The following is a 13,443-nucleotide window of genomic DNA, read 5'->3' on the forward strand; positions in this document are numbered from 1 at the left end:
GAGCAAAGAAGGCATGAGGAATGTGCTACACCGCTTCGGTGTTTCACTTCCAATTTTGCAAGGCAGCCCTTGGTTCGCAGTCCCCTCAGTGCCTTGCCCTTGAAGACCGATGCATCTTGCCTGTTCCACCGATCTCTTGTGTCACTGTCCCCGTTTCAAGGCAAACTCTCGCATCATGAGAAGTGTATCCATGCCCCTATGTTGATCTGAAATCAAGAATGTGCTGATTGAATTCGTCCTGGTTGACTGCGGATCATGTTTAGTCCGTGTCGCACGGCATCCAATCTAGGCCGTTGCTTGAACAATGAAGTCGTGACCCCTTGGGGATGGTTCGAGAATTCATCCCATTCTGGACAGTAGCACGTGTATGGAGCGAAGTCATACTGCCCATGACAACCTCGTCAATGTCTATAGCTGCTAGGCTATATCATGAAGTAACCTGTATGGTGGAAAATCTTGTTTTGTCGACAACATCCTTCATCCTTCATCATTGTCATGGCTTCTTACAGCGCTTTCCAAACAATCACTGCGCGTCTTGACGAAAAGCTAGCCACGGGGCGGGCTAAACATGACAACTCTTTCCGAGCACATTCGCTCAAGGCCTCATGGGCTTTGTTGCTCTCCAGACTCTCAGAGAACCAAACTCTGAGCTTTGCAGTGGTGGAAACCCCAAAGGCTCCTGTGGACAGTCGATGCCTAGAATCAGCTTGCATCGTATCACCTCACGTAGAGACCTGGCAGATATCAGACAATCCAGACACACTTTTAGTGGACACGGCCAAGCTACAGCAGAGGAAACCTTGGCTTGAAACAGCAGGGAACAGGAGGTCTGATGCCACAACTGCGGTGGTTATCAAGTCGCACGATGGCCTCGGTGATGCACACTCGGCTGTAGGTGGTCTCGCCCCAATGTCTGCATTTAGAAACGTACTGACGATGCCGAGTTGTTTTCATTGCATGCTTGTGAGCTGGTCATCACTCTGGATTGTGGCTCATCGCGTCCAAAAGTGTCCTTGGACTACTTGAGTACATCCATTAGCATCAATCAAGCCCGAACGCAGCTATGCTCCTTAGTCCATATACTCGAGCAAATGATCGCGAGCCCTGAACTGACTTTCAGGGATGTGGACTTTCTGGGTGCATATAGCACCGGTCTACTTCGACAGTGGAATGTTAGGCCCGTACAACCCCAAGTTTGCATACATAGTTTGATCCAGGATCGTTGCCGTAGCCAGCCCGACGCTGAGGCGCTCTGTGCCTGGGACGGTACTCTCACATATGCCAAACTAGACGGACTGTCGCTGGCTGTCGGACTCCAGCTGCAGTCCCTTGGCGTGGGTCCCGAGTCAAAGGTCCCGATCTGCTTTGAAAAGTCGCTATGGACGGTGGTTGCCATCCTCGGCGTGCTGAGAGCAGGAGGCGCCTTCGTCCTCCTGGACCCTTCATATCCCATCCCGCGCCTGGAAGAAATCTGCTCCCAGGTGCAGGCAGACGTCGTGATCACCTCGGACCCACTGCGGGAAATGGCCGCGAATTTTGCCCCAAAAGCCATCGCGCTTCCGGACACGCTGAGCAAAATGTCATATTTTCCTTGCAATTCATCTCTTAAGTCAAAGGTCACCCCTGCCAATGCGGCCTATGTTGCCTTCACATCTGGCTCCACGGGCAAGCCGAAGGGAATAGTGATTGAACATCAGTCTTTCTGCGCCAATGCGCTTGCCCAGAACAAAGTTCAGAATCTTGATAATAAAACTAGAGCATTCCAGTTTGCATCCTACGGATTCGACAGCAGCATCCTCGAAATGCTCATGACCCTGATAGCAGGCGGTTGTGTGTGTATTCCGTCAGAGAAACAGCGACTGAATGGCCTCGCCGCAGCCATTAACGACTTGAGAGCCAATTGGGTGGAGCTGACCCCGTCCGTCGCACGACTCATCAAGCCCGAGCAGATCCCCAACGTCCGATCCCTCCTGCTTGTCGGCGAGCCCATGGCGCAGGACCAGATCGTACAGTGGACGGGCAAAGTCCAGTTGATCAATGCGTACGGTCCGGCTGAGTGCAGCGTCGTGACCAGCGTACAGCCCGATGTCCGATTACAGGACCCGTACAACGTCGGTCGATCTCATAGCAGTCGATGCTGGATTGTCAATCGGCAGGACCATCATCAGCTTGAACCCCTGGGAGCCGTGGGCGAGCTCCTCATCAGCGGACCGATTGTCGGCCGAGGCTATCTCAACCAGCCCCAGCAGAAATCTTTTGTATCCAGCCCCAGGTGGGCGACAGAATTCGCTATACCTGCTGAAGAACGGTTCTACAAGACGGGTGATCTGTTCCGGTACAACGTCGACGACGGCACGCTGCGGTATATAGGTCGGAAAGACACCCAGGTTAAGATTCACGGTCAGCGTGTCGATCTGCAAGAGATCGAGCATCATGCCCGCCGATTCCAAGAGCGAATCGATGCGGTGGCCGACGTCATAAACCCCAGTAACACCAATGGGAGAAAACTGCTTGCACTGTTTGTGACCACCGCAGAGGCAGATGCAGACCAAAACGAGGCTCTCTTGGCTCCCATGGACGACGCCTTCTGTGCTTTGTCGGACAGTCTCCAAGATTGGCTCCGTGAGTGGCTACCTGCTTTTATGGTACCGACCAAGTACATTCCAGTGAAGCGCTTCCCCCTTACAAGAACAGGCAAACTGGACAGACTGGCACTGGTAAATCTAGCAGCTCAGTTCGGAGGAACCAGGGCTCGCGGAGAGACCGAACGAGATCGAGGAAACGACAAGGATCCTGGACTGCTCCACAAAGAAGAAAGTATTCGCGCTCTCTTTGCCGAGGTGTTGGTGTGTCCCGAAAAAGATGTCAGCGCTCACGATGGCTTCTACGATCTGGGAGGAAATTCCTTGGCCGCCATCGAGCTGGTGGCGCGAGCCCGGGATAGAGGTCTGGAGATCACAGTAGCCGATGTAATCCGTCTTCAGACAGTTCAACAGATTGCCGGATGTGCCGTAGCGAATAGGGATGTGCACACGATCGCGCCATTCGCCCTCCTCGAGGATGTGGAACAGAGCCTATCCACTGCAGCGGCCCAGTGCCGTGTCGAAAGAGACATGATTGAGGATATGTATGCCTGCACACCGTTGCAAGCAGGCCTCGTGTATCTGTCCATCAAAAACCCCGGGTCGTTTGTGAGCACATACCGATTCTCCTTCACACCTTCAGTGAACTTGGATCGCTTCCAGGAGGCATGGAAGCGGACTTATCTCGCACATCCCATGCTACGAACGTGCGTTGTGCAGCTCCAGGACGGTCAACTGCTTCAAGTAGTCATCAAAGCCAAAGACTTGAGCACCAGCTCCTACGCCACGGATAATGCTGAGACCATGGCATTGGGGCGGCCTCTCACCCGCTGGGAAGTGCGTCATGCGCGAGGCAATAAGCCAGCCGTCTTCTCCCTAACAATGCATCATGCCGTTTTCGACGGGTGGTCCTTCATACAGGTGCTCGACGATTTGCAGAAAAATTATGAAGGCCACGCGCTCCCGTCACGGCCATCATTCAACCAAGTGATCGACTATATCTCAAGGCTGGACATGTCTGCAGCCTATCGGTTCTGGTCACAGGAATTCACCGGCCTCCGAGCCGCGGTCTTCCCGGACTCTTGCAATCGATCATCGGTAGTCTCACCGCGACCATCGTCTAGGAGCCACCGGATTCCCCTTGCCACTGCAGATAAAGACTGGACACTCGCCAATAAGATCAAACTGGCCTGGGCCCTGGTCGTCTCCGCCCAGACCGGTTCGAACGATGTCGTCTATGGATTGACGGTATCAGGCCGGAATGCTCCAGTTCCGGGCATTGACTGTATTGCTGGGCCGACGATTGCCACGTTCCCCTTCCGCACGCAGCTTGATCCACATTCATCCGTTGAAGATATGTTGTTAAGGCTACGCGAGCACGACGTCGCCATCATACCGTTCGAACAAACTGGTCTCGCACGCATCAGCGAAGCTAGCCCGGAGGCCGCCTTGGCCTGTCGCTTCCAGAATCTCCTGACAATCCGACTAAGTTCGGTGCAGAGCCCTTCTGCCATACTGACCGATCTCCCCGAGAATGAGCACCAGGAACTGCTGTTTGCCTCGTATCCTTTGTCCATCGTGGCTCAACAGCGAGCCGAATCGCTTGAGATCAAGGTTTTCTTTGATAGCACCGTCCTGGATACGAACCGGGTGCAAATGCTGTTGGACCAATTCGCAACAGCCCTACAACATATCCTCCGCGATCCCGGGGCACAGATGGGGCAACTGATGACCCAGAATCCTCCAGATTGGCACCAGTTGGCGGTATGGAATCGGAAGGACAACCCAGAACGTCTAAGGTGCATGCATGAGGTCATTATGGACTTCTGCCTTACACAGCCCGATGCAGAAGCCGTATGTGCATGGGATGGCTCGCTCAAGTATCATGAACTCCTCTCCTTGTCGCGTGGGGTTGCGGGTCATCTCCAGTCTCGCGGGTGGTGTCAAGGAACGGTCATTGGGATCTGCATGGAGCGGTCCAAGTGGTTTCCTGTCGCGATATTGGGCGTGCTCATGTCTGGCGCCGCTATGGTCTTGTTGGAGCCCAATTTTCCGATCCCCCGATTGCAGCAAATCGTTCAGGATGCTGATGCACGAGTGGTAATCTGCTCCCCGGCGCTTCAAGACAAATGCAGGAAAATTGTGGACAGTACCGTGACTCTTACGTCGGATATCGTCCTCGCTGATTACTGTTCTTGGAGCCCATCCTCGGTGACACCGCAGGATCCAATGTATGTTGCCTTTACATCTGGGTCAACAGGTACCCCCAAAGGTGTTGTGATTGAGCATGGCATGGTCTATTCAGTAGTGCATGGGCACAAGGACGTCATTTCCGTGTCAAACACCTCCCGAGGCTTGCTGTTCGCATCGCCCGCTTTTGACATTTGTCTGGCTGAGGTGATGTTCATGCTCGCTGCAGGGGGCTGCGTCTGTATTCCCTCTGAAGACCAGCGGATGAACAAGCTGGCGGGCGCCATGACAGATATGAGGGTTAATATCGCCATGCTGACTCCTTCCATGGCTCGGACTATTGCTCCAGCGGAAGTTCCATGCCTACAGACACTCGTTCTTGGAGGAGAAGCGCCTTCGGCGACTGACTTGGCTACGTGGGCGTCCCAGGTGCGGCTGCATCAATCATACGGCCCTGCAGAATGCACCATGTACACAACTACCACGGGACCTTTGTCCCCGAATACTGACCCCAGTAATGTTGGATCTTGCCCTAACGCATCGTGCTGGATTGTGAATCCCCACAACCACCATCAGCTCCAGCCCGTGGGTTCAGTGGGAGAGCTTCTCATCGGCGGACCCATTGTCGGCAGAGGGTACAAGAAAAGAACTGCAGAAACCGAGGCAGCTTTTATTCGCAATCCATCCTGGTGTGTGAAATTCCCCTTTCTGCAGGGACATCGGTTCTACAAGACAGGGGATCTGGCTGTCTTTCGACCCGACGGGAGTCTGAGTTTGGTCGGTCGAAAAGACGCGCAGATCAAGCTGCATGGGCAACGTATCGAGCTACGCGAAGTTGAGCATTGTGCCGAGCAATACGAGCAACAAACCGCAGCTATCGCCGGGCTTGTCACGCTCCGAGAGATCGCAGAACCCAGATTGGTCCTGTTCGTCTATAACCCTAAGCAAGCGGACACCACAAGCGTTCGCTTCCCCAACCATGAACGTCAAGAGCTCTTTCTTCCGCCGTCAAGCGAGATTCGGTCCCAATTACAAGGCCTCAAAACGCACCTGAGCCAGCACCTTCCGTCATTCATGGTACCCTCGCTGCTTATCCCTCTGTCACGTCTCCCGCTCAGTCCTAGTGGCAAAGCAGACCGCAAGAAACTGCGAGAGGAAGCAGGGAATCTGACGAGAGAGATAGTGACGGAGTATCTCGGCCATGCAGCATCGCACAAAAAGCAACCGATTACCGAGCAGGAACGTTTTGTGCGAGCCAATTTCGCCAAGGTCCTTTCATTAGACGAGGAGTCCATTGGAGTGGACGATGACTTTTTTGCTCTGGGAGGTGATTCTATTTCCGCCATGCAACTGCTCACTTTGTGTCGAAAAGGTAATTTGGCTCTCTCCATGCTGGACTTTCTCTCTTACAACACGGTGTCTCTGTTCTGTGAACATGCTTGCTCGACCCATGATGAATCCGTGGCTCCTTTGAAGAAGCAATCTCATGAAGCCTCTGCTCCGCGAGATACCACTTCCAAGGCAGATGGTCCCCTGGCTGAATTCCCGGAAGCGGAGATGCAGTTGATTCAGTCCCTACTGAACGTGGCAAATATCAACGATATCGAGGACGTATACTCCTGCTCTGATGCGCACGCCGGGGTGCTCGAACTCTACACACCCAACTACTCAAGCACTGCCATCTTTGAAATTCGCACACGCAAGGCAGTCACCCTATCGCAGGTGGTTGCTACATGGAATCGATTGGTGCAGCACCATGCCGCCTTACGGACAATGGTGCTGCATGTTCCTAATCTGCATGTGGGATATCTCCATGTCGTCCTTAAACAGGTACCGGCAGATGTCGTGATCCTTCCCCGAAGCCAGAATGTGCGTCAAGAAGTTGAGAAGTTGGAGCCCGTGTCGTCCTGGAAAGCCACACCACCTCACCGCTTGGCTGTTGGCCAAGAGGACGATGGAACGGTCATATTAAGGCTGGATACGGGTCGTGCGCTCATCGACGCCATATCCATGGCGATTCTGCTAGAACGTTTCTGTCTCGCGCTCCACGGCCGTTTCTCTGCTAGCAAAGAGACCCCGTACCGCCAATATCTGACTTACCTACGTGGCCAGTCGCGCGAAGAGGCGCTACAGTTCTGGAAACAAACGCTGTCCGAAACTCGGCCATGTAACCTTCCCAGAGTCCCATCTGAATTGCCTCCGCCATGCAGATCCCGTCCATGCAAGGCTCGGTCCCTGCGTCGCAGTTTGCGAGTCGAGCAGTTCGATCGGCTCACCTCCTTCTGGCGATCCAACCATGTCACTCTCACCAACATATTCCAGCTGGCATGGGCCTTGACCCTTCAGCATTACACAAAGTCCCGCGACGTCTGCTTTGGAACGGTTATCTCAGGCCGGGACATTCCCTTACCTGCCATCTGGCAGATGGTCGGCACCTTTTTTAATGTCGTTCCCTGCCGGTTTATCCTTGAGCACGCGAGCACAGTGCTTGATACTCTGAGACAAAACCAGAAGGAGATGCAACGTCGGAATGAGCACCAGCACTGCTCTATGCCAGCAGCTGTCCGCCAGGCTGGGATAGTAGGGGTCGCTGGGCTGCAGCAGCTGTTTAATACAGTCTTGACCGTGCAAAATGTATTTGGGGTAGGATCTTCGAGAGACAAAATTAACGGCGACGAGGTTGCCATGAAACTCGTCGAGTTGGAGGATGCGACGGAGGTGAGTACACTTGTCGACATTATCCTTGGTAAGAGTTATAGAGCGTCTAATCTGAGCTCAACAGTATGACTGTTGTGTGGCTGTTCTCCTCTCACCATCCCAGATTGACGTCGAGCTCCGCTACTGGGCATCAAGCGCGTCCGAAGATTATGCTTCTCGCATTCTCAAATGCTTCCTGCATCATCTTGAGGAGATCCTCCACCACGTGTCGGAGCCACTAAATGCCATCGCCGGTTTCGAATAAGGTCTCCATTTCTATGAGGTAAGATTGACAGTAAGGTAGCCTGACAGACGAAGATACCAGTTCTCAGGGACGCCTGAGGCTGTGGACACAGCGTCAAGACATTCAGGAAATTGAAAAACCCAAGTCAGATGGTCTGATTCTTGAAGCGGCCGCGGAATCAACGTTAAAGCCTGGCGAGAACAAAAACAACACATTCTCTGTAGGACATCATCTTTCCACCCGAAAGATATCAGCTCATTCATTCACAGCATCAGAGTCGTCGTTTAAAAGAATTATTTAGCTTCTGGCGTTGCCTCAAAATGGTTCTTGTGTTGAGTCTTCGTTGGGATTCATGGCTAACATAGAATCTGTTGGGTTAACATGAGAGCAACAATCTCCTAAGAATACCTCAGCTATTGGATTCTTCCCAAATGCTAGGGCAACTGTTGACATTTCGTAGAATGGACGGAGTACTGTAGTTGGACTGTTGATGGATTAAGGCACAAGTCTGGGCACACTCGGAGGGAAAAACAATTCCCCGATATAAAATTCTCCGTCGATCAGATACAGTGGACAAACAATAGAACAAGACTCACGAGGGTATTACGGATACTTCTTCACTGAAAGATCCAGGGAGCAAAATGGCAAAAGTATTCTTTACACCGTGGAAGGATCATTCCCAGTTACTCACTGTCCGGAATCAATTCTACCCTCCGCCCGCCTATGATGGGCCAGATTTGCGCTCAAATGCCTGCGCTACGGTACGTAGTTTCGACATTACGCTTGAATATCATGATTAACGCCCCCAAGGTCGGAGTCTGGAAGCTCCGTGGCAACCTCCCACATCCGGTTGAGGCTACCGCCTTATTAACGGACGCGATTCTTCACGACGATGCGCAGAAAAATTCCATATTCTCGATTCGAGCCACCTACTCGGCTGCTTTTTGTCGGTGAGTCCCTTTTTATTCATTTGTGATGCAAAAGGCATCTCTAACGCAATCTATCAGATTCGTAACGGGTCTCGTTGACTCGAAACTCCATGGCCAGAGGAAGACCATGTTTCAACGAGCGATTGACCTCGGGCTTCCGGCATCGTTTGTTGAGCTGCGTCACGAGGCGACCCATAGAGAGCTACCGTCTCTTGTGGTATTGCGCAATGCGACGCAACGCTCATTAGAGTGGCTCTGGGACTATTACTGGGCCAAGACAGACTCTGATGTTGCGCTTGTATCAGGAAGGCCTGCCTCTGCAGTCTCTCACGGTGCCGACGATGGCAATGTAGAAAAAATTAGGAGCGTCGTCAGAACCGCCCTCGAGCATCCAGCGAGCCAGGGCGACCTTTCAGAGCCACCACGGAAGAAGAGGAAGTCAGATCAGCAATCGTCTTTCCTTGCGGCGCAGCTGGTAGCGATATGTAAGGCGTCTAGCAGGAGTCCTCACTCACTTTCTCGAGTCCTCATTGAGGATTCAATAATTGTACCGAAGGGACGAAGGTAAGTCTGCCGTGATATGCAACGTTAGTGACTATCCCTAGCTTACATATCTTTACAAGACTTGGCGATTCCATGGATGAAGCATTCACCAAGTGGGACAGATCACTACAGAGTGTAGCGGCAGGTCACCCTACATTTTTACCAGCTCTGACCGAGGAATTGGTCAATGAACTGGCATTCACGAGACGACGGAATACGAAGAATGATCCCCAGTGCGAGGCGATTTATATGTGGCTGGACCACATTTTGAACTCAGCAGAGTGGAGTACAGCTCGGCAATCTCTTTCTCTCGGATACATTCTCAGTGTCTGTGAACAAAATTCGAATCACTGGCTAGATCTGCTCAGAGGCGCTGTTCGCTCGGAGGATAATCGCTTGCCTCCTATTGCTAGAGATCAGAGCAACGCTCCACCTCGATCACAGAAGAGATCCGAAAGTACGACACATGCCCAGCACACCGAAGATGATTTACAAGGGCTGCAGAATTTCGGGTGGGAAAGATTAGACACTTGGGATACCAGGCCAATAGGGATAGTTTGACTGCAGCAATGGAGCGAAGTGAGCGACTGTCTATAACCCATCATCTCCGTCTCGCACGACTCACCCACATCAAAGGAGATGGTCATTCGCATGACCCAGATCAAGGAATACCCTTTATATCAATGTCATTTTGTGCAAGTCGTAGGGAAGCCAATTGAGCGATGTATATAATTTTCCAAATACGGCTTAGCGCCAACCACATGACCCGGAGCTACTATGAGGTAATGCTCCGAATAGTCTTCATCCATCGAGATGCCGCCTATTAGTAAATGATCTCAGTATCACCCCGCATTTTCTCTCTCTATCAGTTTCGTCAATGAACTTCTTCAGAGCGATTAGACCGTACTGTGGATCTCGATACTTAAGGGCACATCACGTCAGAACCATGCATGTGCAGTCAATTCCTATGTGTAAGTTGAATGTACACAGTGCCTTGTGTGCAGTCTTGAATCTTGATTGATTCAGTGTTGGTTGCCCGAGCGAATTTGACGCTCACACCATTGTACAGGGACGGGGAAGGGCAATAACTATGCCTACCTTGTGACGGATGAGCCGACAAAAGAGTCTGTCATCATCGACCCGGCTAATCCGCCAGAGTATGTTGTTCGTCAAAGTGGCTTGTGGAATCATCTCTGATTTTCTGCTAGAGTGGCTCCAGAGCTTGATGCTCAGATCAAGGCCGGAAAAATCAAACTCTCAGCCATTGTCAACACGCATCAGTATGTCTCGGCATCCAGTCGATAAGGGAGACCAGTATTAACGTGCGCTTCCAGTCACTGGGATCATGCTGGCGGCAACGATGAGATGGTGAGCTAGCTAGCTATTTTATGAGCTTTTCTGACTAACACATACAGCTGAAACATTTTGGTAAACTCCCGGTCATTGGAGGAAAGAACTGCCAATCAGTCACACAGACTCCTGCACATGGGGAGACATTTAAGATTGGCGAGCGCATCTCCGTCAAAGCACTGCACACCCCCTGCCATACTCAGGATAGTATCTGCTATTATATGCAGGACGGGGACGAAAAGGTGGTGTTTACAGGTGACACCTTATTCATTGCAGGTGAGACTTCCATTTCCTGGTGTATTCGAATGGATCTCACAATGGCAGGATGTGGTCGCTTTTTCGAGGGAAATGCTCAAGAGATGCACAAGGCGTTGAACGAGACTCTCGCCTCGCTACCTGATGACACCAAAGTCTACGTAAGCCGCTAAGAGTCCGCTTCTCATTGATGCAGAGACTGATTCGTATAGCCCGGCCATGAGTACACCAAGAGCAACGTCAAGTTCTGTCTTGCTGTATCTCAATCAGAACCGATTAAGAAGTTAGAAGCATACGCAAATCAGCATCAACAGACCCAGGGAAAGTTTACTATCGGAGACGAGAAGGTATGGAATCCATCGCCGTTTGATCGCTCCAGCTGACGAGGTTGTATAGCTGCACAACGTGTTCATGAGAGTCAATGTAAGAAGATTCAACGATTCATACTCTATTTATACTTTTTGTCTGACCGTTCATAGGATCCTGAAATCCAGAAGAAGACCGGAAAGACAGATCCGGTGGAGGTGATGGCAGCTTTGAGAGAGATGAAGAATGCTATGTGAACAAGTGATATAGGAAATAGCTTTGAATACAACCATCTGATACATTGTTTGAACTCTGCGTAAATATTACTATACTCGTACTCGCCTTTGTGAAAGATGGGATTCAAAAACTTATTGATGAATTCCATGATGAGAATCCTTTTCGTTAAATGATACTGTAAACCTTGTGCAGGGGAGTCATGGTAGTCATGTAGGAAACGGAATAGTGCCTTTCGTCGCTCCCCTAACTTCATCTCCATTTCATCCATCGGTATCCCATATTCGGCATCCCACCTGCCATCTACCCTGATGTGAACGACTCCAATTATTTTTTCATGGACTTCATTGGATTCACTCTAACCTTGACTAATTTCTACCAGTTATCAAGAAGTATACAGCCAGCACATGGCACGCAATGGCCCCCGCAGCGCAGTCCAAACCAGATCTACTACCATGAAGACCGCTGCCAGCGTCAACGAAGGCCCATTTCGCTGTCCCCAGCGCGAATGTAGTCGAAGCTACAGGCGCAAAGAACACCTCACTCGGCACTCTGCGAGCCACAGTCAAGCGCCAGCATGCGAGTGTCCGTTTTGTGATAAAGTCTTCTCCAGGACGTAAGCTCATCCGCAGCACCTCTCTCACAACGGCAGTGAAACTGACTCTATTTTGATATACAGTGACACTTTACGTCAACATGTTCGGGCCCTTCATAAGGATAAGGAGTTGGAATCTAGTCGCACGGTCATAGCGTGTAGCTACTGTCGCTCGAGGAAGACCCGGTGCGATGGTACGGCCCCTTGCGAATCATGTTCAGGGAGAGGTCTCCAATGCTCCTTGTCACGTCAGGGGAATCCGCAGAACGCAGGAACCATGCGTGTGGACTGCATCGTCAACGAACTTCAAGATGAGCAGTATGACCAGGAAAAGCGCTCGACTGCTGAAGACCGCATGGACTGTACGCCTCCATGGAAGGGGCCCAATGTACTGCAGTATGTTGAGATATATTTTAAGGAATTTCACCCAGTCTGGCCGTTTCTGCACAGAGCGACATTCGAACCTAGTCAGGAGCCCCCGATTCTTTTGCAATCTGTTGTCATGATGGGACTGTGGACGACTGGGAACGTGGAGATGCAGTGTCATGCAGTCAAACTGCATGACAAGCTTAGTTCCTTAGTTTACGAACAGCGAGTGAGTAACTCGCCTGGCTTCCCGTTGATTATCCAACGAAGTATCCTCGAAGTCATTGTCTTCGAGTCCTACCAGCTGACGTCAATGTGAAGGACAACTGGGCAGCCACGAACTCAGAGTCCGAAGTCCAAAGCCCCTGGCCCATGGCAACATACCAGGCCATCCTTCTTCAGATCATTTTCGCCTTCCTCAAAGACACTCATAGTCAGGTTGATATTCGACTCGCCCGAACCATCCCTACGAGCTGCTGCTCTCGTCTATTAACGACACTGACTGACACTTGCGTTCGCAAAAACATGTTCTTTTACCCAGAGATCTTAGCCCGGTTCAGCCGCGACTCCGTCCCGGATGTCTTCATCTGGGTTGGCATCGAGGAAGTCAAGCGGTTTGCACTCGCCCTTTACAAAGTTTGCAGGTCGTGTCATATTCAATGCAAAAACGGCCCGCGTAATCTTCACGGGAACCAGAGAGGGAGAAGTCTTCTCACCCTGGCAGACTTGCGGTTTTCACTGCCTGACAGCGATGAGCTCTGGAATGCCACCTCGGATCTCGCGGCTCGGCTAGCAGAAGATGGGCCCCTTTATTATGACAATATCAACGCCGAGACCAATTGGATTTCTCAGTCAGTAAGGCTGTTGCAGAGGCCCGATATGACATTTGATTGGTTATAGCTGCGTCCGGGCAGTCAGGTACTCTCAGGTAGATCGACTACCTTTAGCTTCGTGATCTCCGCACAGAAGTAGGTAGTGTTGATGGATCCATGTCAAGAGAACGGCTATGTGTCTGTTGGCAACGCGAAATTCCAGAGGTTTATCGTTTCTCTTCAGTGGTGAAGTTGGGAATATCACAAGTGTGGTCTTGATCCGCAATCATCATGACGTCAACTATGGACGAAACTCCTGTTTTCAACGGAATACACATCC

At 51.4% G+C, this 13,443-nt stretch overlaps 4 protein-coding genes across 4 annotated transcripts; all 4 read left to right on the forward strand.

Annotated features, from left to right (window-relative positions):
- Positions 1-1,091: 1,091 nt before the first annotated feature.
- NFIA_074300 (putative nonribosomal peptide synthase) lies at positions 1,092-7,734 on the forward strand (the record flags this gene model as incomplete). The annotated part of the gene is made up of 2 exons (XM_001259406.1): positions 1,092-7,490; positions 7,594-7,734. 2 exons carry the CDS (start codon positions 1,092-1,094, stop codon positions 7,732-7,734), a joined length of 6,540 nt encoding a protein of 2,179 aa, XP_001259407.1.
- A 620-nt stretch (positions 7,735-8,354) lies between these two features.
- Positions 8,355-9,746, forward strand: NFIA_074310 (rRNA-processing protein LAS1; the record flags this gene model as incomplete). The annotated part of the gene is made up of 4 exons (XM_001259407.1): positions 8,355-8,474; positions 8,524-8,663; positions 8,721-9,206; positions 9,266-9,746. 4 exons carry the CDS (start codon positions 8,355-8,357, stop codon positions 9,744-9,746), a joined length of 1,227 nt encoding a protein of 408 aa, XP_001259408.1.
- Positions 9,747-10,131: 385 nt separating this feature from the next.
- Positions 10,132-11,353, forward strand: NFIA_074320 (putative hydroxyacylglutathione hydrolase; the record flags this gene model as incomplete). Its single annotated transcript, XM_001259408.1, has 9 exons — positions 10,132-10,156; positions 10,255-10,342; positions 10,394-10,465; positions 10,520-10,553; positions 10,601-10,811; positions 10,860-10,951; positions 11,003-11,137; positions 11,187-11,213; positions 11,270-11,353. The coding sequence occupies 9 exons, from the start codon at positions 10,132-10,134 to the stop codon at positions 11,351-11,353; spliced, it is 768 nt and encodes a 255-aa protein (XP_001259409.1).
- Positions 11,354-11,785: 432 nt separating this feature from the next.
- On the forward strand, positions 11,786-13,191 carry NFIA_074330 (C2H2 type zinc finger domain protein; the record flags this gene model as incomplete). Its single annotated transcript, XM_001259409.1, has 4 exons — positions 11,786-11,946; positions 12,010-12,220; positions 12,323-12,520; positions 12,613-13,191. 4 exons carry the CDS (start codon positions 11,786-11,788, stop codon positions 13,189-13,191), a joined length of 1,149 nt encoding a protein of 382 aa, XP_001259410.1.
- Between the last annotated feature and the right edge of the window lie 252 nt (positions 13,192-13,443).

Source organism: Aspergillus fischeri, genomic scaffold (assembly GCF_000149645.3).
Source record: "Aspergillus fischeri NRRL 181 1099437636264 genomic scaffold, whole genome shotgun sequence".
In the NCBI taxonomy this organism is placed as follows: Eukaryota; Fungi; Ascomycota; class Eurotiomycetes; order Eurotiales; family Aspergillaceae; genus Aspergillus; species Aspergillus fischeri.